This window comes from Orycteropus afer, unplaced genomic scaffold (genome assembly GCF_000298275.1).
Source record: "Orycteropus afer afer isolate SDZICR_OR568_19922 unplaced genomic scaffold, OryAfe1.0 scaffold00070, whole genome shotgun sequence".
Classification (NCBI taxonomy): domain Eukaryota; kingdom Metazoa; phylum Chordata; class Mammalia; order Tubulidentata; family Orycteropodidae; genus Orycteropus; species Orycteropus afer.
The window spans coordinates 3,150,992-3,178,968 of NW_006921657.1; the positions used below are offsets into that span (position 1 = coordinate 3,150,992).

Consider the following 27,977-nt stretch of genomic DNA (forward strand, 5'->3'; position numbering starts at 1 on the left):
AGTCTGGCCATTCTCACTTCCAAGGAGCATTCCAGCTGCACTTCTTCTAGGATAGATTTGTTAGTTCTTTTAGCAGTCCTTGGTACTTTCAATAGTCTTCGCCAACACCGCAACTCAAAAGCATCAACTCTTCTTCAGTCTTCCTTATTCATTGTCCAGCTTTCACATGCATATGAGGCAATTGAAAATACTGTGGCTTGGGTTAGGTGCACCTTAGTCTTCCAGGAGACATCTTTGCTCTTCATCACTTGAAAGAGGTCTTTTGCAGCAGATTTGCCCAATGCAATACACCATCTGATGTCTTGACTGCTACTTCCATTGGTGTTGATTGTAGAACCAAGTAATATGAACTCTTTGGCAACTTCAGTCTTTTCTCCATTTATTGTGATGCTGCTTATTGGACCAGTTGTGAGGATTTTTGTTTTCTTTACATTGAGATATAATCCTTACTTCAGACTGTAGTCTTCAATCTTCATCAGTAAGTGCTTCAAGTCATCTTCACTTTCAGTGAGCAGAGTTGTGTCATCTGCATATCTCCAGTTGTTACTGAACCTTCCTCCAATCTTTATGCCTTGTAATTTTCATATAATCCAGCTTCTCAGATTATTTGCTCAACAAACAGATTGAATAAGTATGGTGAAAGGATACAACACTGATGTACTCCCTTCCTGAATTTAAGCCATTGTTCTGTTCAAATGATAGCCTTCTGGTCTATGTACAGGTTCTCATGAGTATAATTAAATGTTCTGGAATTCCCATTCTTCTCAGTGTTATCCATAATTTGTTATGATCCACATAATCAAATGCCTTTGCATGGTCAATAAAACACAAGTAAATATCTTTCTGGTATTCTTTTATTTCAGCCAAGATCCATCTTACATCACAATGATATGCCTTGTTCCACATCCTCTTCTGAATCCAGCTTGCATTTCTGGAAGTTCTCTGGCAATATACTGCTGCAGCCATTTTTAAATTATCTTCAGTAAGATTTCACTTGCATGTGATATTAATGATACTATTCAATAATTTCCACATTCTGTGGAATCACCTTTCTTTGGAATGGGTACAAATATGGATCTCTTCCAATCAGTTTACCAGGTAGCTGTCTTCCAAATCTCTTGGCATAGCTGAGTGAGTGCCACCAGCATGGCATCTATTTGTTGAAACATCTCACTAGATATTCTGTCAATTCCTGGAGACTTATTCTTTGCCAGTTCCTTTAGTGTAGCTTCAACTTCTTTTTTCAATACCACTGGTTCTTGATCATATGCCACCTCCTGAAATGTATGAACACTGACCAATTCTTTTTGATACAGTGACTCTGTCTATTCCTTCCATATTCTTTTGATGTTTTCTGCATCATCCAATGTTTTGCCCATAGAATCTTTCAATATTGCAACTCGAGGCATGAATTTTTTCTTCAGTTCTTTTAGCTTGAGAAATGCTGAGCGTGTTCTTCCCTTTTGGTTTTGTAACTCCAGGTCTTTGCACATTTCATTTTAATAATTGACTTTGTCTTCTCACGCTACTCTTTGAAATCTTCTGTTCAGCTCTTTTACCTTATTATTTCTTCCATTTGCTTTAATTAGTTCCATTCAAGAGCAAGTTTCAGAGTCTCTTCTGACATTCATTTTGGTCTTTTCTTCCTTTTCTGTCTTTTTAATGGCCTTTTGTTTTCTTCATGGATGTTCTTGATGTCATCCCACAATTCCTCTGTTTTTTGGTCATTGATGTTCATTGTATCAGATCTGTTCTTTAGATGGTCTCTAAATTCAGGAGGGATATAATCAAGGTCATATTTTGGCTCTCATGGACTTCTCTTAATTGCCTTCAGCTGCAACGTGAACTTGAATATGAGCAGTTGATGGTCTCTTCCACAATCAGCTCCTGGACTTGTTTTGGCTGAAGATATTGAGCTTCTCCATTGCCTCTTTCCACAGATGTAGTCAGTCTGATTTCTGTATACTCCATCTAGCAAAGTCCATGAGATGTAGTCAGTCTGATTCCTGTATACTCCATCTGGCAAAGTCCATGTGTATAGTTGCCATTTGTGTTGTTGAAAAAGGTGTTTGCAATGAGTAAGTCGTTGGTCTTGCAAAATTCTATCATGCAATCTCCAAAGCCATATTTTCCAACTACCAGTGATTCTTCCTTGTTTCCAACTTTTGCATTCCAATCACCAGTGGTAGTCAACACATCTTGATTGCATGTTGGTCAATTTCAGGCTGAAGAGTTGGTAGAAATCTTCAATTTCCTCATCTTTGGCTTTGGTAGTTGGTTTGTAAATTTGAATAACAGTAGTAGTAACTGGTCTTCCTTGTAAGTGTGTGGATATTATCCTATCACTGGCAGCATTGTACTTCAGGATAGATCTTGGAGTCTTCTTTGTGATGATGAATGCCACACCATTCCTCTTCAATTTGACATTCCCAGCATAATAGATCATATGATTGTCTGATTGAAAATGGCCCAGATCAGTCCATTTCAGCTCACTGATGGCTAGGGTATCAATCTTTATGTGTTCCATTTCAATTTTGAAAAGTCCTGATTTTCCTAGATTCATACTTTGTACATTCCGTGTTCCAATTATTAATGGATATTTGCAGCTGTTTCTTCTCATCTTGAGACATGCCACATCAGCAAATAGAGGTCCTGAATTCTTTACTCTATCCACATCATTAAGGTTGGCCCTACTCTGAGGAGGCAGCTCTTCCCTAGTTGTATGTTGAGTGCCTCCCGACCTGAGGGGCTCATCTTCTGGCTCTATATCATACAATGTCTTAGGGCTATTTATAAAGTTTTCCAGTAATATATGAAACAGTGTTTCACTGCTATTCATAAGGTTTTCACTGCCCAATTCTTTGAGAAGTGCATGGCCTCTTTCTTTTTCTGAGTCTGTCTTAGTCTGGAAGCTCCTCTGAAACCTGCCCACCATGGGTAGATTACCCTGCTAGCATTTGGAACACCAGTGGCGTAGCCTCCAGCCTCACAGCAACACTCAAGTTACCACAATACGACAAACTGACAGACAAGTTCATCCCCCTTAGTTGTTCCAAACCACTCTGCTCACTTCCTGGTCTCCCTCAGTCATTCCAAACCCACCACGCCAACTTGCTTCCTTCGTGGTCTCCCTCAGCTGCTCCAAACCCTCCATGCCAGCTAGCTTCCTTCTTGGTCTCCCTCAGCCGCTCCAAACCTGCCGTGCTGGTTCACTTCCTTCCTAGAAAGTGTATTCCTAATGTGGAATACTAATACAGTGTATAATATTATATAGTGTCGAATACTATACAGTGTAGAATACTAAGAATAGCCCAATACTACAAACTGATGGAAATGAATGTTTGAGGGTATATCAGAAATAGACATAAGAGTTTTCAAGATCCTCAATCTAGAATTTTAGAAAGGTGGGTTTTGCCTTACTGTAAGTTGCCTTACCACTACAGCTGCCTAAAAATGTTATCTTGTTTGTAAATGGGGTGGTTGATGAAGTGCCTGCATTTGCTGTATAATGGATTACAGCCTAACACTCATCTGGTATAATGACCATCAAGACCAGAATTGTGTTCTGCTGCAGGTTATTCACTTGGAAATGTCTATATTTGATGACTATAGTAGAGCCATGATGTGCTGAAAGTTTGTAATTCACTCTAACCTTTTGTGGTTGATAATAATAATTTCATTCTCTTATATGGTCCTTAATATTTATTATCAGAGACAGAATTTTAAACATGTTTCTTATCATCTGATTTTTCCTTGTAGTATGTGCACAGAGTGCTTGCACATGAGCTGTTATGCCCTCAAGGAGGCCCCAGTTGTGAGTATTACTTGGTGCTGGCCCAAACACACCTTCTCAAGAAGGACTTTGCCAAGGCAGAGGAATACCTTCAACAAGCAGCCCAGATGGACTACCTGGTAATATCTTTTGCTGGGACTTCTAAATTTTGAAGACAGTGTGAACTTTATTAAAGCTTTATTAAAGGTAGATTTCTGGTGACCAGAGGTTGGGGTCATCAGCTGTCAGTGAACTCATCTATCTACTTCTTCTGTTTGTTTTTCTCAAGCAATCATGAGTTTTGCAAAAGGGAAAAAAAAAAAAAAACCTCACTGCTGTTGAGTTGTATCCGACTCATAGCGACCCCTCCCAGGGTTTCTGAGGTGGTATCACTGCGGAAATAGATTGCCCAGTCTTCCTTCCGAGGAGGGCTGGTGGGTTTGAACCACCAGCCTTCTGGTTAGCAGTCAAGTGCCTTAGGCACTACACCACTATTATTTTATGTATTTCAAGTTTTCTGGACTTCTGTTTTCCCATTGCAAATACTATCATAGCTATGTTTGAATGTTTTTCTTACCAAAGAATAAATGACTTTGAAGAATTCAAGAAAGAAATGATAGAAAAAACCTAGAAAAATATCTCCCAGTATAATTGAATTCCAAATTAGTACTAGTAGAAAAAGTACTAGATTAAACTGTTAGATTAAGGTAGACTTAATCTAAATTTAAATGTTATATAAAAATCATTAAAGTATTTTTTTAATTACCATTTTATCATTAAAGTATTTTTAACATCATCTTATCCCATACTGCTTGTTCTTCACTTTCTCAGAACCCTAACTTCTGGGGCGTGAAGGGCCATCTTTATTTTCTGAGTGGAAATCATGCTGAGGCCAAAGCGTGCTATGAGCGAACCATTAGTTTTGTCGCAGATGCTTCTGAGATGCATTTCATCTTCCTGCGACTGGGTCTCATCTATCTGGAAGAGAAAGAGGTGAGGAATGGAAAATAGGTAATGACAAGTAAATCAGGCCATGGTCTGGGACTTGCTCATTACAGGACAAGCATTAACATCCACCTGTGTGGGCTAAAACTAGCAATATGATAATGACACTTTTACATCCAGAGGCAAAATAACTAGCCCACCATCAGATAACTACTAATTAGTAGGACCAGGATTCAAACCCAGACAGTCTACTACAAGAGTCTGTGGGTTTAACCATCATGCTGCTAAAGAGAGATATTAAGAATTCAGTAGGTCATAGCCTTGAAAACCCCATGGAGCACAGTTCTACTCTGCGCACATGGGGTCACCATGAGTTCGAATTGACTGGACAGCAGCTAACAGCAACAGCATCAGTTACAGAAACATTCCAGTACGTTTCATGGACTTCAAAGGGACTTTTCCAAATTTCTTCCTTAACACGAGGCTTAAGAGAAATCAATAAGATCTTGGCTCTGAAGCTTCAAATGACACTGTGGAAATCTGTGAACAAGAGGGGATTCATGAAGGCAGCTTTTCTTTTTCTGAGGAAAATACAGGCATGGGCTACAGGACTATTTAAAATGTCTCATTTACAGTATAAGCTCAAAGGTAGATGTAATTTTTATACCTATGAGTATTTGTCTGATTTTGGTCTCCTCCTCAGCACTGGGTATCTATTCTTTATATGTAAGATAAGGTAATTTGGTAGCCTTACTCAGTTTTCATCATTTTCATTCATCAAAGATTGTTCCTATGTAGATTATTGGACATTTATTGTAGTGCTACATAACTGATTTTAAAAAAAATCTATAAATGAATTAGCACTTTCATATTGAAACAAGCCTGCTAGCCTGTGTTTAAAAGAGCAAAATGTTTGTATTTTATAAAAAGAAAGGATGTAATGGGGTGGGAGGCAGGGGTAATTTCAAGTTATTAATTTAAAAATAAACTAGCAATTTTGTACCTGGTGACTTTGTGGTACACTCACTTCAGATAGTGACTTGAATTTGGTATGTACAAAGGGGTTAATGATATTTTATTGCTGCTAAAAAAATGGCAGCTCCCTTCATGTCCTATGTTTTTCCTTAAAGCTCTCAGAGTGTACAAGTGGGAATTTAGATACATGACCTTACTGTAACAAATAAGAAAGGCTATCTTATTTGAAGCATTAAAATTGGATATAAAGTTCTACTCTTAAAGAGTTGATCAAAGATTGTGGCTAAACATCTATATATGCAATCTATTAAAAGAACTTAATTCAACTGAAAAAAAAAAGAGAAATCACTATTAAATAAGGAAGTTTTCTTTCTCATATCATGGCAAGCTGCATGTTCAGAGCTGCTGACTTACATGGTCAGTGGGCAAGCAGTTCTTAGGCTACTTGCTGAGTCTCATTTAAGATCCAGTGATTCAAGGCAAGAAGTGGTCCTTTGAGGGTAGTCTTTTGATTAGTCCTTTGAGACCTACTTCCTTTGAAGTAGTTGTTGTTTTTAGTTTTTATGTCTCCTGTACTGAGAGCTCCTAAGTCCTTTTACAGGAGAGAAGACATTCTGAATGTTGAGTATACCTCTTATTTTCCCACATTCATTAGTCCAGGGGTACTGTGTTTCTATCATGCGGGTATCCCACTACATGATGTCACTCACTTTTAAGGGAAAAGGTGTAATCCATAGGGTTTAGGTAGAATTCAGATAACCAACCTCCAGAAGAATAATACTTAGTCGTGCTTTCTTTCTATAGTATGAGAAGGCAAAGAGAACCTACCTGCAAGCTTGCAAGAGATCACCTTCATGTCTTACCTGGTTAGGACTGGGAATCTCCTGCTATCGGGTAAGAGGTTGAAGGCTTGAGACTAGGCCTGTGCATATAGATGACTTTGATTCCTCGTCTTCCAGGCACTCCAAGAGTTTGTGATGACACTGGAATGGTTGTCAGGGCAGACTTCTCTAATGAAAAGTTACTCTTCAAAGTTGTTCAGTAAACTGAAGGCCAATCTGAATTAGAAAAATAAAATATCCTAAAAAAAATCCCACAAAATCCTAAACCAGGAAGCTGTATAAGAATAAATAAAGTTCATGTTATTTGGTACAAAAGCTAATTTATGATGATATTTGCAAGAAAAAAAAGTGATATGGAAGATGAAGAATCTAATTAATTAAATGAAAGGAATTTAATGATTATTTACTTAGCACTGTGTTCTGTGTTCAAGAAGAACTGCTGTATCTTTTGGTAGGTCCTATCACACCTAAATACTCTCTACTCACCTTCCCTCCTTTCCTCCAGTTTTGCAATGAGTCGTGCATTCTGCTGCCTTGTTTAGTTTCTTCATGTGTATTTTTGATACCAACCCTCTTCTTTTCTCCTAGTACCTTACTTCCATATTTTTCCTTTTTCCCCGATTTATGTTTTTAACCTTGCCCTCTCAACCAGCTCTTTCTCTATCATTTTTCCCCATGTTACAGAACTACCATGACTACCACCACAACCTTCCTATGCTTAACAAAAGAGTTGTCTGAATTCTTTGTCCTTTCTTCCTTACTGCTTTTTTTTTAATCATAACAGTAATACATATTCATTATAGAAATTTTGATAGATATGAAAGAATTTGAAGAGAACATAAATGTATCCTTAATTCCACCATTCAGTGATAACCACTGCTAACATTTGACTGCATTTTCCTCCAATATTTTTAAGCATACCGTTTTAATGTATAAAATCATAAATAATACAGTCTTTTAAATATTTTTTCTCCTTAACAATATAGCATTGATATCTTACCACAGATATTCTAAACATGAGGGGTTTTTTTTCTTTTAATTTTTATTGTGACTTGGGTGAAAGGTCACAGAGCAAATTCATTTTCTATACAGCAGTTCATACACATTTTGTTTTATAACATTGGTTACATCCTCACAGTGTAACAGCTCTCTTCCCACTTCTTCCTTGTAGTTACCTCTTTCTTGTGCCCTTCTTTCCCATGCATTCCTGCCCCCTGAGCTATCTCCCTGTGCAAATACTGCCCCCTCTGTTTTCTTATGATTGATCATTCTAAGGAGTATATCCACTTGATGTAATGTTCACTCTAAATGCCTGTCTGTTATTTGGCTGAAAGTCATGGGAGTGAGTTGGACTCCAGATCTGAAGGGTAACTAGGGGCCATAGTCTCAGGGGTCTCACCAGGCTCTATCAGGCTAGTAAACTTGGTCTTTTTTTTTTTTTACAATTTTGAGTTTTATTCCACATTGTTCTCCCACTCTATCCAGGAGCTCCTGTACTGATCCCTTTCTGAGTGGTTGACAGTAGTAGCCGGGCATCATCTAGTTTTTCTGTTTCTTCTTCATCACCATATAGGCTGAGTTCACATGATCCACTAGTCCCCTGGACTAATTGTTTCCATGCATCTTTGGTTTTCTTCATTTTTCTTTCCTCTGGATGAGGAGAGACCCATTGTTACATCTAGATGGTTGCTTACAAGCTTTTAAGACCCCAGTCACTACTCACCAAAGTAGGATGTTGAACAATGTTTCTGTGTAGTATGTTATGCCACTTGAATTGATGTCCCCTGCAATCATAGTAACCTAAGCCCACAGATCCAACAACTTGCTCCATCCATCAGGATGGTTGACTGTGTCTAAGAAGTTATCATAACTTTGCCTCCTGTTAGTTCTAGTTATATGAACATTCTTACAGCACATACAAATATGTATGCCAAAATATTGTCTGCCAACCTCATATAGATGGTCATGAGTATATTCTCTTTTGCCTAGACATACCTGATTATTCAGCCTGTCTACCCATCTATTTACCTGTAGATTAATGTTTGTTATCACTGATAATGCAGTATTGTCTACATAAAAGGGTTTATCTTTGTTGTCTGTGCACCTCTCTTGTGCACGTCTCTGTGTCTTCCCTTTCCTTAGTGTTATTGTGTTGGTTACTTGCTTTTGGTATATTGCCTTTCCCTTTACCCAAATAAATACTTGTCTCTACCTGTCTAGCAGTGTTCCCTCTCCTCTCCTACCATCCCTGGTAACCAACGAAGAGAGTTTCTTTCCATATACAAACCTTTCCTTGACTTTTTATAATAGTAAACTAATACAATATTTGTCCTGTGATTGACTTATTTCACTCAGCATACTGTCCTCCAAGTCCATCCACGTTATGTGGTGTTTTGCAGATTCTACACTATTCTTTAGTGTTGTACAGTATGCCATTAAAATATGAGTTTTAATGGCTTCCAGATGTTCTTTTAAGGAGCTCTGGTGATATAGTGCCTAAGCCATTTGACTGCTAACCAGAAGGCTGGCGGTTCAAACCACTAGCCACTCCATAGAAGGAAGACTTGGCAATCTACTTCAGTAAAGATTTACTGCATCGGAAACTCAAAAGGAGTCACTATGAGTTGATAATGACTTGATGGCATTAAGTATGGTTTTTGTTTGGTTTGATGCTCTATTGTTTGGATGCTTAAGTAGAATGACCATGTAATTTATTGTCCAAACCAGAACTCTTCTGAGGATGAAAAGGGTGCTGTTAATAATTACACTGGGGCACAGGGACTGTCTCAGCTCAACCCAGAAGGCTGGTGGTTCAAACCCACCTGCCATTCCTTGAAAGGAAGGTTGGGCAATCTACTTTCATAGTAATACCATCTTGGAAACCCAAGGAAGGGTCACTATGAGTTGGATCTGACTCAACAGCAGTGAGTGGTTTTTTTTTGTTTTTTTTAATACATAAACCATAAGTGCCCCCCTACTCCACATTCCCAGAAAGAATAAAAAACATCAGTAGTTGTTAGAAACCTGGTAAGACTGTCAAAAGTCCAAGAATACACACTCAGCATAAGTCATCATTCTATTTGGTTTGATATAAAGATTTTTTTTCATCAAGCTAGAGCCAAAAATTTAAAAACTTCAGTTAAGCCCTACCATTAAGATGTCCAAATAATTTTGCCCACATCAGTGTTTTTTGTCATACTATACCTTTGTGTGAATATACCATAATTTATCTAACCAATTGTTTATTCTGATGTTAGTTATCACAATTATACTATTATAAATAAAGCTGAGATAAGTATTATTATACATAAATCTTTTGTGCTTAACTCTGGTTATTTCCTTTGGACACACTCCTAAAAGAATGTAGGAATATTTTTAAGATCTTGAAATCATAGTGTCAATTGAGTGCTTTTAGAAAGTCTATATATGAATTTATACTCTGCCAGAATGTGAGAGTTCATTTTACTATCATCTCATCAACAATGGCATATCAATTGCCAAGTTGATAGGTATCTTAATTTACATTTTTATCACTAAGATGGTTAAAATCATGGCATATATGTATTTCTTGACTTGATCCCATTTATCCTTCATTTCATGGTAATTAGGCATATACCCCCACCACTTTGCTGAAACTTCTCTAACAAAAGCCCCCTGACATCATGATTGCCAAATACAGTGGACACTTAGATGGCCTCTGTGGCATTTATCCTACTGACTGTCTTCAGGCCTCTTTTCCCATCCACGACACTGTGTTCACATCCTTCCTGTTGTGCACATTCCTCTCCGGAGTCTCTGTCTCAGTCTTTATGTGGCTCCTTGTCTTTTACCCAGCATTATAGTGGGTCCTCTAGGTTATGTAGTTAGCCCTCTTCTCTTTTCACCTTACTTGTTTTCCATATGAAGTATCATCCACCCCAAGTTTTTTTTAACTACTACCTATTCCCTAATGAATCCTAAATCTTTAGCTCATAACACTTTTGAGCCCTGGCCCTCATATCAAAAAGCCTAATGGACAGCTCCATTTGGTGGTTCCCCAGATGCTCCAAAATGCAGATATCCAGAATATAACCCAATTTACCCCTGAAGCAATCTCACATTCCCTAACCTATACCATCTTCTGTACTGCCTGTCGCAGTGAATGGAATTGGGATGAACTCAGTCAATAAGCCAGAACCAAAAGGCCATCCTAGTCTACTTCTCCCACTACTTTTAAATGGTCATCAAATGTCCTACTGATTTTATCTCCTAAATGTCTCTTGAATCTATTGGCTCTTCTCTATCTATACTTTTATTGCTCTTAGTCAATCCTCATCCCTTCTTTACCACCTCCTAAATGGTCTCAATGGTCTCTCATCTTCTCTCAGTTCAAGTCCTCCATTATCATCAAAGTAGTCTTTAAAGTGGTCAAATATGACATTACTCCCCTATTTAAAACCCTTCAAAGTCTACGCCATCTTTCAGAAATAAAACCCCAAATTTTTAATATGTAGTCCAGTATATATGGTCTGATTTCTGCTTAACTCTCCAAGTTTATCACTTCCTTTATTTTCCCTCAACTAACTAATACACACACACACACACACACACATTCTCTCTCTCTTCTTCAGGCATACTTCAGAGATTTCTCAGAATGCCATGTTCTTTTGTATCTCCATGTCTTTGTATTCTGGTTACCCAGTGCTGCTCTGACAGGAATATCTACCAAATGGGATAGCTTTAACAAACAGGAGTTTAAGAATAATACTTACAGTTCAGGAGGCTAGAAGTCTGAGTTCAAAGTGCCAGGCTCTGGGGGCTGGGTGAAAGCTCCTCAACCTTGGGCTTCAGCTCTGCCTCTTGCTTCCAGCTCACTGAAGCTAGAGAATTCTCTTCACTTAGGCAGCTACTGGCTGCTGAGGGTAACAAGCCCAAGATCGACAAATAAAATGGCACAGTCCCGATGTTACCAAACCACAGAGCAGGCCATTAATTCAAGTCCATTGTAAGTCCAAGGTCGGCAGAACATGGCAGGCTGCTGAACAGCAACATGGCTACATGCAGGGTCCAAGCGTGCCATAAGCTAGAGACCATTTCCAAAGCTGTTATATACAGGAAGCAAACCACATACCCAACAGCAGCTACTCAGCTGCTCCCAGTGGAGTCTGCCATGGAGTTGATTACTAGTCTCATCATGGGGAATACTACATCCAGCTGCCCAGCCACTCAGCCAGGCCTAGCCAAGTTGACACACAAACTTAACCATCACACTTTGTATGTGATAATCCTTCTAGCTAGAGTGCCTCTTTTCACCTTGTACAGCTAACAAACTCCTACTTATTTGAAACTTTTAATTTAAAGCATAGTACGCTGATAGTTGATCACTAGAACAGAAAAACACATTTTACTTTTAACAAAGCTAACTTTTACTGCTGAAAATTTCTCATGTTTAATTCTGAGAGTAAAATACATCTTTGTATTTTAGTTCAATGAAAGTTTAGTTCAAATGAAAGTTTGGTATTATTTACTATTACCTTGCTTAATTTATTTAATCTTTCTGAGCCTTAGTTCTTTTTTCTTCTTTTTTTGCTATAAATTCAGGGAAAATGTAGCCAACCTCATAGATTTGCTGTGGCAGATAAATGAAACAATAAATATAGAACAGTTTACATGGCATTTGCACTTAAGAACTAATGGTTTCTTTCTTCCAATAAAAAATATATATATATATGAACAGAGATCTTGTTCAGGCAAACATTGGTCTAGTTTGTCTTTTTTTTTTTTTTTTTCTTTTAATTGGGATTTGGGTGAAAGTGTACAGAGCAAATTCATTTTCTATACAGCACTTCATACACATTTGGTCTCATAACATTGCCTGCAATTCCCCACAATGTAACAGCTCTCTTCCTACCTCCTCCCTGTAGTTACCTTTTCCCTGTGTCCTTCCCTCCATTGCACTTCCACCCCCCACCAGCTGTCTCTCTGTGCAAACACTGCCCTTCTGTTCTCCCACAATTGATCGCTTCAGTCTTCTCTCCATTTATTGTGATGCTGCTCATTGGTCCAGTTGTGAGGATTTTTGTTTTCTTTATATTGAGATGTAATCCATACTGCATACTGTATTCTTCAACCTTCATCAGTAAGTGCCTCAAGTCATCCTCAGTGATTCTGTGTATTCCTGCCATCTTCTCTTTTGTCAAGAAAAGTTGTATCGTCTGCGTATCTCAGGTTGTTAATGATTCTTCCTCCAGTCTTGATGCCACGTTTTTCTTCATATAGTCCAGCTTCTTGGATTGTTTCCTCAGCATATAGATTGAATAAGTATAGGGAAGGGATACAACCCTCACACACTTCCTTCCTGATTTTAAACCATGTAGTGTCCCCTTGTTCCGTTCGAATGACAGCCTCCTGGTCAAGGTACAGGTTCCTCATGAGTACAATCAAGTGTTTGGGAATTCCCATTCTTCTCAATGTTATCCATAATTTGTCATGATCCACACAATCAAATGCCTTTACATAGTCAATAAAACACAAGTAAACATCTTTCTGGTATTCTTTGCCTTGAGCTAAGATCCATCTGACAACAGCTATGATATCCTTTGTTCCACATCCTCTTCTGAATCCAGCTTGCACCTCTGGAAGTTCCCTGTCAATAGACTGCTGCAACTGTTTTTGAATTATCTACAGAAGATATTACTTGCGTGCGATATTAATGATAGATATTGTTCTATAATTTCCACAGTCTATGGGATCACCTTTCTTTGGAATGGGTACAAATATGGATCTTTTCCAGTCAGTTGGCCAGGTAGCTGTCTTCCAAATCTCTTGGCAAAACCGAGTGAGTGCCTCCAATGGGGTATCTGTTTGTTGAAATATCTCAATGGGTATTCCGTCAATTCCTGGAGCCTTGTTCTTTGCCAATTCTTTCATTGCAGCTTTGACTTCCTCCTTCAGTACCATTGGTTCTAGATCATATGCCACTTCCTGAAATGGATGAAGATCGACCAGTTCTTTTTGGTACAGTGATTCTGTGTATTCCTGCCATCTTCTCTTGATGTTTCCTGCATTATTCAATATTTTTCCCATAGAATCTCTCAATATTGCAACTTGAGGCTTAAATTTTTTCTTCAATTCTTTCAGCTTGAGAAATGCTGTGTGTTCTTCCCTTTTGGTTTTCAAACTCCAGGTCTTTGCACATTTCATTATAGTAATTGGTTTTGTCTGCTTGAGCTGCTCTTTGAAATTTTCTGTTCAGCTCTTTTATCTTGTCATTTCTTCCATTGGCTTTAGCGACTCTCTGCTCAAGGGCAAGTTTCAGAGTCTCTTTAGTGATCTCTTGCTTTCTTCATGGATAATGCTCTCGATATCCTCCCACAATTTTTCTGGTTTTCGGTCATTGGTGTTCAATGCATCAAGTCTATTCTTTAGATGATCTCTAAATTCAGGAAGGATATATTCAAGATCATATTTTGGCTCTCTTGGACTTGTTTTAATTGGCTTTAACTTCAAGATGAACTTGCATATGAGCAGTTGATGGTCTGTTCCAAAATCAGCTTCTGGCCTGGTGTTGGCTGAAGATACTGAGCTTTTCCACTGCCTCTTGCCACAAATGTAGTCAGTCTGATTCCTTTGTGTTCCATCTGGTGAAGTCCACGTGTACAGCTTCCATTTGTGTTGTTGAAAAAAGGTGTTTGCAATGAACAAGTTGTTGGTCTTCCAAAATTCTACCATGCGAGTTCCAGCATTATTTCTGTCACCAAGGCCAAATTTTCCAACCACCAGTGATTCTTCTTTGTTTCCAACTTCTACATTCCAGTCACCAGTGATAATTAACACATCCTGATTGTATGTTTGGTCAATTTCAGACTGCAAAAGTTGTTAAAAATCTTCAGTGTCCTCATCTTTGGCTTTGGTGGTTGGTGCATAAATTTGAATAATAGTCGAATTAACGGGTCTTTCTTGTAGGTGTATGGATATTTTCCTATCACTGACAGCATTGTACTTCAGGACAGATTTTGAAACATCCTTTGTGATGATGAATGCCACGCCATTCCTCTTCAAACTGTCATTCCTAGCATAGTAGATCATATGGCTGTCTGATTCAAAATGGCCCAAACCAGTCCATTTCAGCTCACTAATGCTGAGGATATCAATCTTTATGCATTCCATTTCATTTTTGGCAACTTCTAATTTTCCTAAATTCATACTTCATACATTCCATGTTCCAATGATTAATGGATGTCTGCAACTGTTTCTCTTCAATTTGAATGGTGCCACATCAGCAAATGGAGGTCTTGAAAGCTTTTCCTTATCCATAGGACTAAGCCTGGGTTTACTCAGATGATGTAGCTCTTTCCCAGCCCTAATTTGAGAGTCTTCTAACCTAACAGGACTATTCATAAAGTTGCGTGGTAATGTATCAGTGTTTCTTTGCTATTTATAAGGTTTTCCCTGGCCAATTCTTTGAGAAGTGGACGGCCTCTTCCTTCTTCCTGGTCTGTCTCGGTCTGTAAGCTGGGCTGATACCTGTGCACCATGTGCATCCCACTGGGTTTGAAACACCAGTGGCTCAGCCTCAAAACTCACATCAACACGGCACCATGGTAGGACAAACTGACAGACAAATTTGTCTCCCTGTTGGAAACCTCTCATACCACCCTTACCTGGGTCCCTGCAGCTGACTCCTCCTTTGTCTGGATTCCTGGGCCTTTTAATCCCTTCTCCTGCTCTCCCGCCCTGCTGCTTTGGGCATGCCTGAGGTCCCTCTCCTCACCTGGATCCTTGTGGGTGACTGCGATGAACATGGGTGGGCATATATCTGTTCTTGTCATGGCTCTCACTTCTTTAGGATATATTCCTAGTAATGGGATTGCTGGATCAAATGGTATTTCTAAATCCAACTTTTTAAAGAATCACCATACTGCTTTCCACACTGATAGTATCATTTTACAGTCCCACCAGCCGTGTATGAGAGTACCAATCTCTCTACATCCTCGCCAGCATTTGTTATTTTCTGTCTTGTTGAACTTTGCTACTAGTGCTGGAGCAAGATGGTATCTCATTGTTGTTTTGATTTGCATCTCTCTAATGGCTAATGACCATGAACATTTCTTCATGTGTTTGTTTGCTGCCTGGATATCTTCTTTGGTGATGTGTCTATTCATGTCTTTTGCCCATTTTTTAATTGGATTGTTTGTCTTTTTTTGTTGTTGTTGTTGAGGTGTTGTAGTTTTTTATAAATTTTAGAGATAAGTCCCTCGTCAGATATGTCATTGCTGAATATTTTTTTCCCAATCTGTAGGTTCTCTTTTTACTCTTTTGGAGAAGTCTTTGGAAGCATATAAAAATTTAATTTTTAGAAGGTCTCATTCATCTAGTTTATCTTCTGCTGTTTGTGCATTTTGGGTTATGTTTGGTGGTCTATTTATGCCAAATTCCTACTTATTCTTCAAGACCCATTTAGCAGTGTTTGTTCTCTGAAGTCATCCTTTAATCTCAAGAGAGAATCAATTCTATTTTTGTTTATCCTCCCCCCAAAAAAACTAGATTTTGTATGTACTTTTATTATAGAAATATTTGTGCTATATTAGAATTACTTGTGTAGGTTTTTCTTAAACTTTGTTTTATTTTCTACATACCTGTCAGTGAACTCTTTGAGGGAAAGGCCTGTATTTACTTATTTATTTTATTACCAGCATCTAGCATACTGCATGGCACAGAATAAATCCTCAGTGAATGCAGGTGGATTGAATAACAAATCAATGTTTCAGAGATGTTTAAAGTGTGGGCCAAAGTGTGAACATGGCTAAAAGGCCGTTTTCCATCTTATCTTAGGCCGAGAAATCTTCTACTAAAACAAATAAGCAAACAAAAAGAAAGAGCTACTTTATTGGGGAGAAGAATAACTTATTATTTCCTTATTGGCCTCTTGGGAATTTTTTCGAAAGAAATTCATAGTTTTAGGGAGTAGCCCAGCACTGAGGGAACACCCTAGAGTCTCTGAATATTGCTTGGGATTGTGCTTTTAATAACTGATATTAGGGAAAAAATGAAAACTTTCTTGACAGTTGTATTTTGACAGACAAATAGTGCTTTAATAGGTTACAATGTAAAGGGAAAGATTAAAAATGTATTTCACAGCCCTCTGTGAGGAAATCCCTGAATGATGCTCACATGATAGTGAATTCCAGTGGTTTTCCAGCCCTGACTCCTAAAGGTCCCTGGTTCACAGAAGTCCTGCTGGGATGGCTTTGGAGAAAGGGAGGAAGAGAGCAGTACAAGTTGAGAGCCTCACAGGCAGAGCCCCCAGGTCACCCTGCCTGACTTTAATCACAACAGTTCTACTTTTAACATGTTCATATATTGGGCCATCACATAAGATTTTGTTTGAAAAAAGAATTCCATTGCTAAAACTTTGTAAAAGTGAAAAACATTGGTATGGATCTATACCAGTGTTACTTGGACATAAAGGTTTCAGCTAAGCTGACTCCAGTTGGCCTGAGTGAAAAATACTTTGACTCACAATTCACATGTGTTCCTTTTCTGTCAAGCTGGAGGAGCTCACAGAGGCTGAAGACGCTCTCTCTGAAGCCAACGCGTTGAACAACTACAATGCTGAAGTATGGGCATATCTGGCTCTGGTGTGCCTGAAAGTGAGTATTTATTATCCTCTCATAATTTCCTTTCAGGGCACAAAGGTGAAGGAAGGGCCAAGCAAGCAAGAGACAGTGGGATGGCCATTAATGTCAAAACAGTTAAGGTTTGATGAGCTCCAGATCTGGTCATTTATACTAATGACAAAAGGAAAGGCCAAGGCTGGGCAGCCACTACTTGGAATGTGTTTAAAAATCATATATTAAGGTATGTTTGTCTGGAAACATACATGTTTAGAGGTTCTAAACATGGGAGTGGTATTGTATCAGAATGTTAACAAGGTCAAGGGCCAGCAAAGCAGAGGCTCTGCCAGTCTTTCTGAATCATTCCTTCCCATTGAACCGATGGCTGAGGGTGCTTATCGTTTATACAGATGGGAAATTGAGAATGGTATTGTGGGTGTTTGTGAAAGCTGCTAACTTTAATGTAGTTAAAGACTGCATTGTTTTAGAAACCTGGCTCCTCTATTTATTAGCTATGTAATCCGGGCAAATTATCCTCTCTGCTTTGGTTTCCCCATCTATAAAATGTAGCCCCACAAAAAAGAGCAAAAAGGACAAAGGAGCCATGATTATCTCTAGGGCTGTTTCTAGGATTAAGAATTAATGTATGTGAAGCACTTAAGGTACTGTAAAGAGTAAGACAAAGGAAAACACATACTTGTTGCCATTGAGTTGAATCCAATTCATAGCAATCCTGTAGGACTGGGTAGAACTGCCCCATAGGGTTTCCAAGGCTGGGAGCTCTAGTGGTGTAGAGCCTAAAGCATCTGACTGCTAACCAGAAGGGTGGCAGTTCAAACCCACCAGCCACTCCTCGGAAGGAGGATTGGGCAATCTACTTCTGTAGTGATACTGCCTCGGAAACTCAAGGGGGGGTCGCTATGAGTCAGATCTCACTTGATGGCAGTGAGTTTGGTTTGGTTCGGTTGGGATCTTTACGGAAGCAAACAACCACATCTTTCTCCTGCAGAACGGTTGGTGGGTTTAAACTACCAACCTTTCCGTTAGCAGCTGAACTCTTAACCACTGCACTACCAGGGGTCCTTGTAAAACATATGTTGTTGTTCTGTGCTGTAGAGTCGGACCTGACTCTTAGTGACCCCTCCTTGGGTTTCCGAGGCGTATCATTATGGAAGTAGATTGCCCAACCTTCCTTCTGAGGAGTGGCTGGTGGGTTTGAACCACCAGCTTTCTGGTTAGCAGTCAAGCACCTTAGGCACTATGCCACCAGAGCAAGCACTATATAAAGTGTTGTGGGAGCTCTGGTGGTGTAATGCCTTAAGACATTTGACTGCTAACCATAAGACTGGTGGTTCAAACCCACCAGCCACTCCTCGGAAGGAAGACTGGGCAATCCACTTGCACAGAGATACCACCTCAGAAACCTAAGGAGGGGTTGCTAGGAGTCGGATCAACTCCATGGCGATGAGTTTATATAAAATGTTAGGCATTATTAACAGAATGCCTTCAGTCTTGAGAGGAACAAATGACTCCTGGTACTTTCAGAAAAAAAATGAGGCGATGTTCTCTTTAAACTTTTTGAAGTAGAAGGTGGGATTTTTAAAAATACCTCTTTTCCCTATTACTTTTCATTTTCTTGCTGCTTCTCTGAATTTAGAGGTTTTTAACTGGGAAGGCGTGGAATCCTCTGCCTTAGGTAGAAATGGTTGAGGCTGTGTGCTTTCCCCATCACAATGCTGGTGACATCCCATCATCACCAGCTGCTGCTCTTTTCTCAGGCTGGACGGCAACTGGAAGCTGAGCAGGCCTACAAGTACACGATGAAGGTATTGAAGACTGCGCTGTACTGAGGCTGGAAAAATGGGAGGAAGGTGCTGGCTTCATTAAGGACTTTAGAACATTTGATGATGTGAATATTTTCCTACCGGCTTTTCTTACAGTCTTTGCCATTTTCATGGGACTGCTGGATTTGGAATAATAATAACCCATATATTAATTACCATATGGGGGCCTTTCTTCCATCTCTTTAGAGAGAATGTGGTGTAATGGAAAGACAGCTAGCCTGGGAGTCAGTAGACCTAAGGTGTAGTTCTGGTTTTGCTATTAACTTATGTGTTAACATTTCTGGACTTTATTTTCCTTATGTATGAAATGGAGGGGTTGGTGTTATGCAGGAGTCAGCAAACTTTTTCTGGAAAGGACAAGACAGAAAATATTTTAGGCTTTGTGAGCCAAATCATCTCGGGTCAGCAAACTTTTTCTGGAAAGAGAAAAGACAAAATATTTTAAGCTTTGTGAGCCAAATCATCTCTGTTGCAGTCACTAAACTCTGCCTTTGCACTACAAATGGACAATACATAAAGAATGAACATGGGTGCGTTCCAATAAGAACTTTATTTACAAAAGTAGATGGCAGGCCAGATTCATTTGCCAACCCCTGGTCTATTCAATAAGGAGCTCTGGTGGCACAGTGGTTAAGGGGTTTGGCTGCTAACCAAAATGTCAGTGGTTTGAACCTACCTGCCACTCTATGAGAGAAAGATGAGGTGGTGTGTTTCCATAAAGATGTATAACCTTGAGAACCCTATGGGGCAGTTCTCCTCTCCTATAGAGTTGCTGTGAGTTGGAATCAACTCAATGGCAGTGGGTTTGATTTTGGGGTCAATTCAATTAATTATGCATTGCAGGTAATAGAAACTTGAATGGCAGTGGCTTAAACAAATTAGGGTTTTTTGGCAGTGGGTTTGGTTTGGTTTTTGGTTTAATGAAGAGACTAGGGCTGGTACTGTATCTCCACAGTGTCATCAGGGATCCAACCTTTTTCTGTCTTTCTGTTCTACCAGTTATAGCATGCAGTTTCCATCCTGTGTGGTTGCAAGACAGCCAGTGTAGCTCCAGCCACCATATCCATCTTTCAGGCAGGATAAAGAACAAAAGAGAGAAAGGAACAAAGGAGCCATGCTGGCTATTTCACCTCCCTTTAAAGAGCTTTCCCAGGTGTCTCACTCGAGGACTTTATCTTACAATTCATTGGCCATAAGATAACCGCCCCCCCCAGCTGCAAGGGAAGTAGAAAAATAATGGCTTTTTAGCTGGCTGCATTGTTACTCTAAAAAAAAAAAAAAAAAAAAAAAAACCATGAGGTTGTGTTAGTGAGCAAGGATAGAATGGGTGAATACCATTAGGCAGCTGGAATTCTCTATCACATCTAGATTCTAAAATTAAATTCATATCTAAGATAAGTCTATGAATCCTATGTCTTTCATTCCTTTCCTAGATCAAATGGGGATACTACACGACATTGAGTAATTATGTGAACTCTTTTTAAAATAAACTGTTTTAAAGTTACCTTAGAAACAGTGCACAAATAGCATGGGAGGTACAGACAAAAAAGACGAAGCCTTTTGCATATATGGTACTGCGATGTCAGTGATGGCAAATGTTGATATACGGGTGGATAGATGGGTGGACAGGCTGAACAGTTAGGTATGGCTGTGCAGGGGAGGGAGCTCTGGTGGCGTAGTGCCTAAGACATTTGACTGCTAGCCGGAAGGTTGCCAGTTCAAACCCACCAGCTGCTCTGCAGAAGGAAGACTGGGCAATCTACTTCCGTAAAGATTTACTGCCTTGGAAACCCAAGTGGGGTCACTATGAGTCAGCATCGACTCAATGGTAGTGAGTTTGGGTTGTTTTTGGTTTTATGCAGGGGGCGGAGTATGCCTATGACATGTGTAGAGTTGGCAGACAATGTTTCTATAAGTGTATTTGTGTGATCTGTAAGAATGTCCAGGTATATGGTAGAGCTGACAAAGGACAAGGTTGTAGTCACTTCTTGACCACACCCAGCTACCCCCAGGGAGCAGGTGGTTGGACCTGTGTGGGCTTGGGACCATGGTTGCATGGGACATCTAGCTCAATTGGCATAACATATACACACAAACATTGTTCCACATCCTACTTTGGCAAGTAGCAACTGGGATCTTGAAAGCTTGCAGGTAGCATCTAGATGCAATGATAGGTCTCTCCTTGTCCAGAGCAAAGAAGAATGAAAAAAAACAAAGACACACAGAAACAGTCCAAGGGGCTGTTATACCATGTGATCCTCAGACTGTATGACTATGAGACCAGAAGAACTAGATGGTGCCCGGCTACCACTGTCAACCACTTGGAGGGGGATCTATGTAGGAGATCTTGGATAGAGCGGGAGAACAATGTGGAACAAAACTCAAAATCATTAAAAAAAAAAAAAAAATAGGACCAGGTTTGCTGGTCTGATAGAGCCTGGTGGAACCCCTGAGATTATGGCTCCTACTTGCCCTTCAGGTCTGGAATTGAACCTACTCCTGTGGCTTCTAGCCAAACAAATGACAGGCATATGAGTTGAACATTTACATTAGGTAGATACACTCCTTCAACAGGGAGACAGCTCAGGGGGCAGGAGTGCACAGGAGGGAAAGACACAGGGAAGAGGTGGCTATGGAGAGGAAGTAGGAGGGGAGCTTTACATTGTAGGAGACTGTGGTCAATGTCGTGAGACAAAGTATATGTGAACTGGTGTATGGAAACGAATTTGCTCTGTAACTTTCACCCAAATCACAATAAAAATAAAAATAAAAAAAGCACAAATAGTGTGTTCATGCCACTTGATAGATTTTTACAAAGTGAACATATCCCTCTTAACCAGCACCTGCACTGTCTGATCCTTTAATAGAGTTTCCATGAAATAAGGAATATAGGAAGAGCCAGTTCCATCACGAGGAACTGTGTTCTTTGCTGTGGCCCCACAAACGAGTGGTGTCCACAGCCACGTAAGTATGACAGATGTGACACGTGCCCTTCTCTCCCTTCTCTCATGCAGCTGAAACTGAAAGATGAAGCTCTGCTTGCCGAGATCCACATGGTACAGGAGACAGTTGGTTTTGGAGATCCATCTTTGTAGCATCTTTACAGAAACTGAACGATTTTCTGTATGGGACTCTAAAGAGTCCCTTTTCTTCCCAAAGAAATTAAATCCTGGAATTTCACCTTATGAAGCCTGGAGCTGCAGAACAAAAGAATCTTCCCATAATCAGAGCCCATTCATTTATTTCTATTGGTGATGTTATTGGTTGACAGTAACTGTATGACAATTTAAAAATGGATCTAAGAGATTAAAATTTCATAAGTGTGGTTCTGGAGTCAATTAAAGTATACTGAATAGGTAGTGGGATCATTCATTATTAAGGTTTCTGATGAAAGCTTATCAGGATCACTATGAACGTCAACTGCTGAGGTCCCTGGCCCAGTTCACTAACTCAAACTTAGGACTTAGGCATCATTTTCTAATGTGGGTCTACAGGAAGATAGCTATGCTGGGTCACTGAATTAAGGCAAAGAGCTCATTAATTGTGGCCAGACCCTCTGAATAGAGCTGAGCCAGGAGGTCCTTGCTTAAGATGGAGACTCCCCCTAACCACCAAGACCTTCATAGATCCAGACCACAAAGGATCCATGAAGAGTCCATTACCATATAATGGATATGAAACACCTAACAAGTGAGGCCAAATTCTAGGACTAGAGATGCCAAACCATACTTCACCCCAGCCCTCCCTCCTGGAACACAGCACAGCAAAACCAGGAATAAGGGTTTTTCCTCTTACTTTTTTAAAAGGTGTGTTTGCCTCTATGGAAGAGTAGTACAGGTGGGAGGGAAAGCATAAGAGAGAAAGTAAGAGGAAAATTAATAAACAGGAAAGGATAAAATAAACTCGAGTCATTTACAATCCTTCTGGTTTCAGCCCTAATGCTACTTCCCATATGAAGTCTTCCTGAGACACTCAGAAATACCAGTTTCACCTTTTCCTGTTTGCCCTGCACTTAGTACTAGTACTGGCTGCCTCTAAAACCAAAAAATGAAACTCCCTGTCATCAAGTCAACCCCACTGGGTTTCCAAGGGTTTAAATCTTTACGGAAGTAGATTGCTGTCTCCTCTTCCTCCTGTGGAGGGACTGTTGGGTTTGAACCTCCAACCTTCTGATTAGTAGCCAGATGCCTTATTCACTATGCCACCGCCTGCCCTTCTTGTTGTTAGGTGCTGTGGAGTCATCTCTGACTCATGGTGACTATTGTAGAACAGAACGAAACACTGCCCAGGCCTGTGCCATTTTCATGATCCCTGCTATACCTAAGCCCATCGTTGCAGTCACTGTGTCCATCTCATTGAGGGCCTTCCCCTTTTTCGCTGACCCTCCACTTTACCTAGCATGATATCCTTCTCCAGGGAATAGTCCCTTCGGACAACATGACCAAAGTAGGTGAGATGAAGTCTGGCCATTCTTGCTTCCAAGGAGCATTCTGGCTACACTTCCTCTTTCAGTAGTCCATGGTACTTTTAAGTATTCTTCTCCAACATCACAACTCAAAAGCACCAACTCTTCGTTCTTTCTTCTTCAGTGTCCAGCTCTCACATGAATATGCGATACTGTGGTGTCCAATCCAACTCAAGAGTGACTCCTCCTTGTGTTTCAGAAGCAGTATCACTAGGGAAGTAGATTGCCCAACCTTCCTTCCAAGGAGTGACTGGTGGATTTGAATCACCAGCCTTCTGGTTAGCAGTCAAATGCCTTAGGCACTACGCCACCAGAGCTCCTACATCAATATGAGGTGACTGAAAATACCATGTCTTAGGTTGTTGTTGTGTGCCATCGAGTCGGACCGGACTCATAGCGACCCCTCCTTGGGTTTCCGAGGCAGTATCACTACGGAAGTAGATTGCCCAACCTTCCTTCCGAGGAGTAGACTGGTGGATTTGAATTGCCAGCCTTCTGGTTAGCAGTCAAGTGCCTTAACCACTATGCTACCAGAGCTATCTTCAAGGAGATATCTTTGCTCTTTAGCACTTGAAAGAGGTCTTTTGCTCACCCTTAGTTACTCTGATTAATCCTCTCGCCAACGGACAGTGAGCTTCTGGGTGTGCGGGACATCTCTGCATCCTCAGCACAGCGCCTCGACCTCGATGGACCCAATAGGTGCTCAAAAAAAGTCTGCGAGATGGATGATCTGTACAACACTTGGCACTTCTTTTAGCCGCTCTAGATGTTCTACCAACACTCCACACCCTGGCAAAGACACAGTTGAGGAATGGGCGTGAACTCCTATACAACTCGTAGTACTACTCGCCCAACCCGCAATTTGCAGCCCGCCTGCTCTCCGGCAGTTTAAAGTAGGTTCTGGGTCTCCTGTTGCATTATGGGAACTGTAGGCGGAGGGACCGCGCTGCATTGTGGGGAGTGTAGAGGAGGAAATTGGAAAACGCAGAGCGACGGAACAGACACATTTTGGAAACACAGTCTGAGAGTTTAGGTTAACAGGGCTGGAGGCCCACGCTGTGGCATTGCTGAACCTGGACATCGATCCTGCACACCGCGGGACGCTGTGGAGGAGACCTGTGCGGACGGCGAGGCGCCACGATACGGGCCAGGCGTAAGCTGACTGCACCATGGTCCACCTCAGTGAGTGATCTGGGCTCCGCGAGACCTTCCTGCGGGTGGCGGGGCTCTAGGGTAAGGGACTTGGGGGAACAGCGCTCTCGTGTGCCATTGGAAGAAATTGAATCTGAAAGAGTGGACTGCCTTCAGTTTATTTCCCCACCCCTTATGTTGTCCGGGTTTAATCGTCTCTGAAACCCTGTAAGGTACATGGCCCCTTCCCCCCCTTTTACAGATGAGACGGCCGAAGCTCGAAAAGAACAGAAATTGGACAAGGTCACAGAGCTAATGAGTGACAGGCTTTTGCTGAGTGGATTGGGGAATGAGGAGGAGGTCATTTCTGGCTAGAGTGAATAAAAGAATTTTTTCAAAGATGGTGGTATTTGAGCCGGATTGACAAGAATTGAGAACACTTCACTGGAGGAAGGGGTATAGTTTCCTCCATCTCATTTGGTGCATTTTGTGCCTTGCAGTCTTGTGTCCTAATCAGTTCTTTCTCTACAGCCACCCTCCTCTGCAAGGCCTACCATGGGGGACACTTAACCATCCGCCTCGCCATGGGTGGCTGTACCAACCGGCCTTTCTACCGCATCGTGGCTGCTCACAACAAGTGTGCCAGGGATGGGCGTTTCGTGGAGCAGCTGGGCTCCTATGATCCATTACCGAACAGTCATGGAGAGAAGATCGTCGCCCTCAACCTGGAGAGGATTCGGCATTGGATTGGCTGCGGTGCCCACCTCTCTAAGCCTGTGGAAAAGCTTCTGGGTAATTCAGCCTGGGTCTCAACCTCATCGAGGAGATTTTAAATTGAAGTTGACCCTAGGATGATGAGAATGATGAAGGGTTTTCATTACCTAGACGCTGCCAAGGGCTTGAGTGGGAGCTGATACTGCATTCTTGATTGCTAGGCATCTTGAATCTAGGGACCACTGTGGGCTCCTTTATGAGACATTTTGGGTGATTGGGATTTTATGTTAAAAACAGAAATAGTGTGTCTGCAGTGGACATCTGTCAGTTTATCCATTTATCAAGTAAGGATAATAGTGTTAGGAAGTAGACAACATTTCTTGTCTCCTTGCAGTTAAATGGGGGGGGGGAGGAAGCGGTGGGACAGAGTTTGTCAAGTTATGAGCATGTTTTACATCCACACTCTAGATCTTGTCTTTGTTCAACCTCAGTTGTGTGAGGCAGAGTTCTCAGGGAAACATGGACTTATACTGTGTTACAATGAGTGAAAATGTTTTTTGCTTTTAGGTCTTTCTGGATTTTTCCCTCTGCATCCCATGATGATCACTAATGCTGAGAGACTGCGAAGGCAGCGAGCGCGTGAAGCCCTCTTAGCTTCTCAGAAGACAGATAGCAAGGCTACAGAAACAGAAACAAGCTAACTGTGGTGCGCATAGCAGTGGGAGCAGCTTCACCAAGGTTGTCTAAAAACACGCAGAGCTCTTAATTTTGTTAGACTCTGAGGTTAATAAATAGTTTTCTGAGTCACCTATTCTTTTCTGAAGGCAGGAGAGGGTAGTAGGTCTCTCTATCCCTGGCTTGAGCTGGGCCCAGGGAGAGACTTGCTCTTGTCTGACATAGCGCTGGCTCTAGGTACTAATTTGCTTTTTCAGCTTCTGTCTTGGGAAACAGTGTCTGCTTTAGGGAGTATTGGGCTCTGGGCCTCTTGGGCAACTTTACAGTCAGCTGTCTTCCAAGATGTCCCTTCTACAAAGCCCCCAATCAGCATGTCCATGTCCCTTCCCAAGTTATTCTTAATCATTAATGGTCATCCCACCAGCTCAAGAACACATTACCTTGCTTATTTTTTTTTTTTGTAATCTGAGATTTATATATTCTTGCTTGACCATAATCTCAGACTTACAAAGGTAGATTGATTATGAAATTGTTTTTTTATAATAATAGAGTCTTTTTATAATAATATAGTAATAGTCTCCTTTTTAAGAATGAGAAACTGGAAAAAAGCGAATATTGTAAAGCACCTGCATATATCCTCAAAACCAAAAAATAAAACCACACTGACTGCCGTTGAGTTGAATCTGACTCATAGCGATCCCTCCTTAGGTTCTGAGGCAGTATCACTACGGAAGTAGATTGCCCAACCTTCCTTCAGAGGAGTGGCTGGTGGGTTTGAACTGCCAGCCTTCTGGTTAGCAGTCAAATGCCTTAGGTACTATGCCACCAGATCTCCCTGCAAAATCCTAGGCCCTTTTAATTATACAAGAAACTATAGTTGTTAGGGAGGTTGGGCAATCCTACTTCCGTAGGGATACTGCCTCGGAAACCCAAGGAGGGGTCGCTATGAGTCCGGGCCGACTCGACGGCACATAACAACAACAAAAAAATAGTTGTTAGGTGTTGTTGAGTTGATTCTAACTTGTAGCAAAGCAACCCTGTGTACAACAGAATAAAGCACTGCCCTGTCCACCATCCTCACAGTCATTGCTATGTTTGAACCCATTGCTATGTTTGAGCCACTGTTTCAATCCATCTCATGGATGGTCATCCTCTTTTTCACTAACCCTCTACTTTATCAAACATGATGTCTTTATCCAGGGACTGGTCCTTCCTGATAACACATCCAAAGTAATGTGAAATGAAGTTTCTCCATCCTTGCTTTAAGAAACATCTGGCTATACTTGCTCCAAGACAAATTTATTTGTTCTTCTGGTAGTCCATAGTATATTCAGTATTCTTTGCCAACACTGTAATTGAAATAAACCAGTTCTTCAGTCTTCCTTAGGCACTGTCCACCTTTCATATGCATATGAGGCAACTGAAAATACCATTGCTTGGGTCAGGTGCACCTTAGTGGTCAAGGTGACAGCTTTGCTTTTTAACACTTTAAAGAGGTCTTTTGTAGCAGATTTGCCCAATGCAGTACATTATTTGATCTCTACTGGTGCTTCCATGGGTGTTGATTGTGGACCAAGTAAAACGAAATCCTTCACAACTTCAGTCTTGTCCATTTATTGTGATGTTGCTCAGTCCAGTTGTGAGGATTTTTGTTCTCTTTATGTTGAGGTGTAATCCATACTGAAGGCCGTATTCTTTGATCTTCATTAGTAAGTGCTTCAAGTCATCTGCTTTCAGTAAGCAAGGTTGTGTCATCTGCATTTGACAGGTTAGTGAGTCTTCATCCAATCTTGATAATGCATTCTTCTTTGTAATATAGTCTCTGTCAGTTTACTGCTGCAACCGTTTTTGAATTATCTTCAGAAAAATTTTATTTTGAGTGTGATTTTAATGATATTATTTCATAATTTCTACATTCTGTTGGGTCACCTTTCTTGGGTGCAAATATGGATCTCTTCCAGTTGTTGAGAATAGTTAAGATTATCTCCATTATCTCCATTTCACACATGGGGAAGCTAA

The 27,977-nt window shown here is 40.6% G+C and overlaps 2 protein-coding genes across 2 annotated transcripts in view; both read left to right on the forward strand.

The window, feature by feature from the left end:
- Positions 1-22,068, forward strand: part of CFAP70 (cilia and flagella associated protein 70) — a 131,531-nt gene extending 109,463 nt beyond the window's left edge. The window contains 6 exon segments of the mRNA XM_007940709.1: positions 3,760-3,912; positions 4,604-4,765; positions 6,497-6,586; positions 17,064-17,165; positions 18,908-18,955; positions 21,988-22,068. Of these exon segments, the coding sequence (XP_007938900.1) occupies positions 3,760-3,912; positions 4,604-4,765; positions 6,497-6,586; positions 17,064-17,165; positions 18,908-18,955; positions 21,988-22,068 (636 nt within the window).
- Positions 22,069-24,607: 2,539 nt separating this feature from the next.
- MRPS16 (mitochondrial ribosomal protein S16) lies at positions 24,608-25,984 on the forward strand. Its single transcript, XM_007940710.1, has 3 exons — positions 24,608-24,620; positions 25,101-25,361; positions 25,851-25,984. Exons 1-3 carry the CDS (start codon positions 24,608-24,610, stop codon positions 25,982-25,984), a joined length of 408 nt encoding a protein of 135 aa, XP_007938901.1.
- Positions 25,985-27,977: the final 1,993 nt, after the last annotated feature.

What these genes read in the sequence shown, in the direction of transcription:
- MRPS16 (XM_007940710.1), top strand. An exon ending in GCCTGTGGAAAAGCTTCTGG is followed by an intron (nt 25,362 to 25,850) that starts GTAATTCAGCCT and finishes TTTTGCTTTTAG; the next exon opens with GTCTTTCTGGATTTTTCCCT.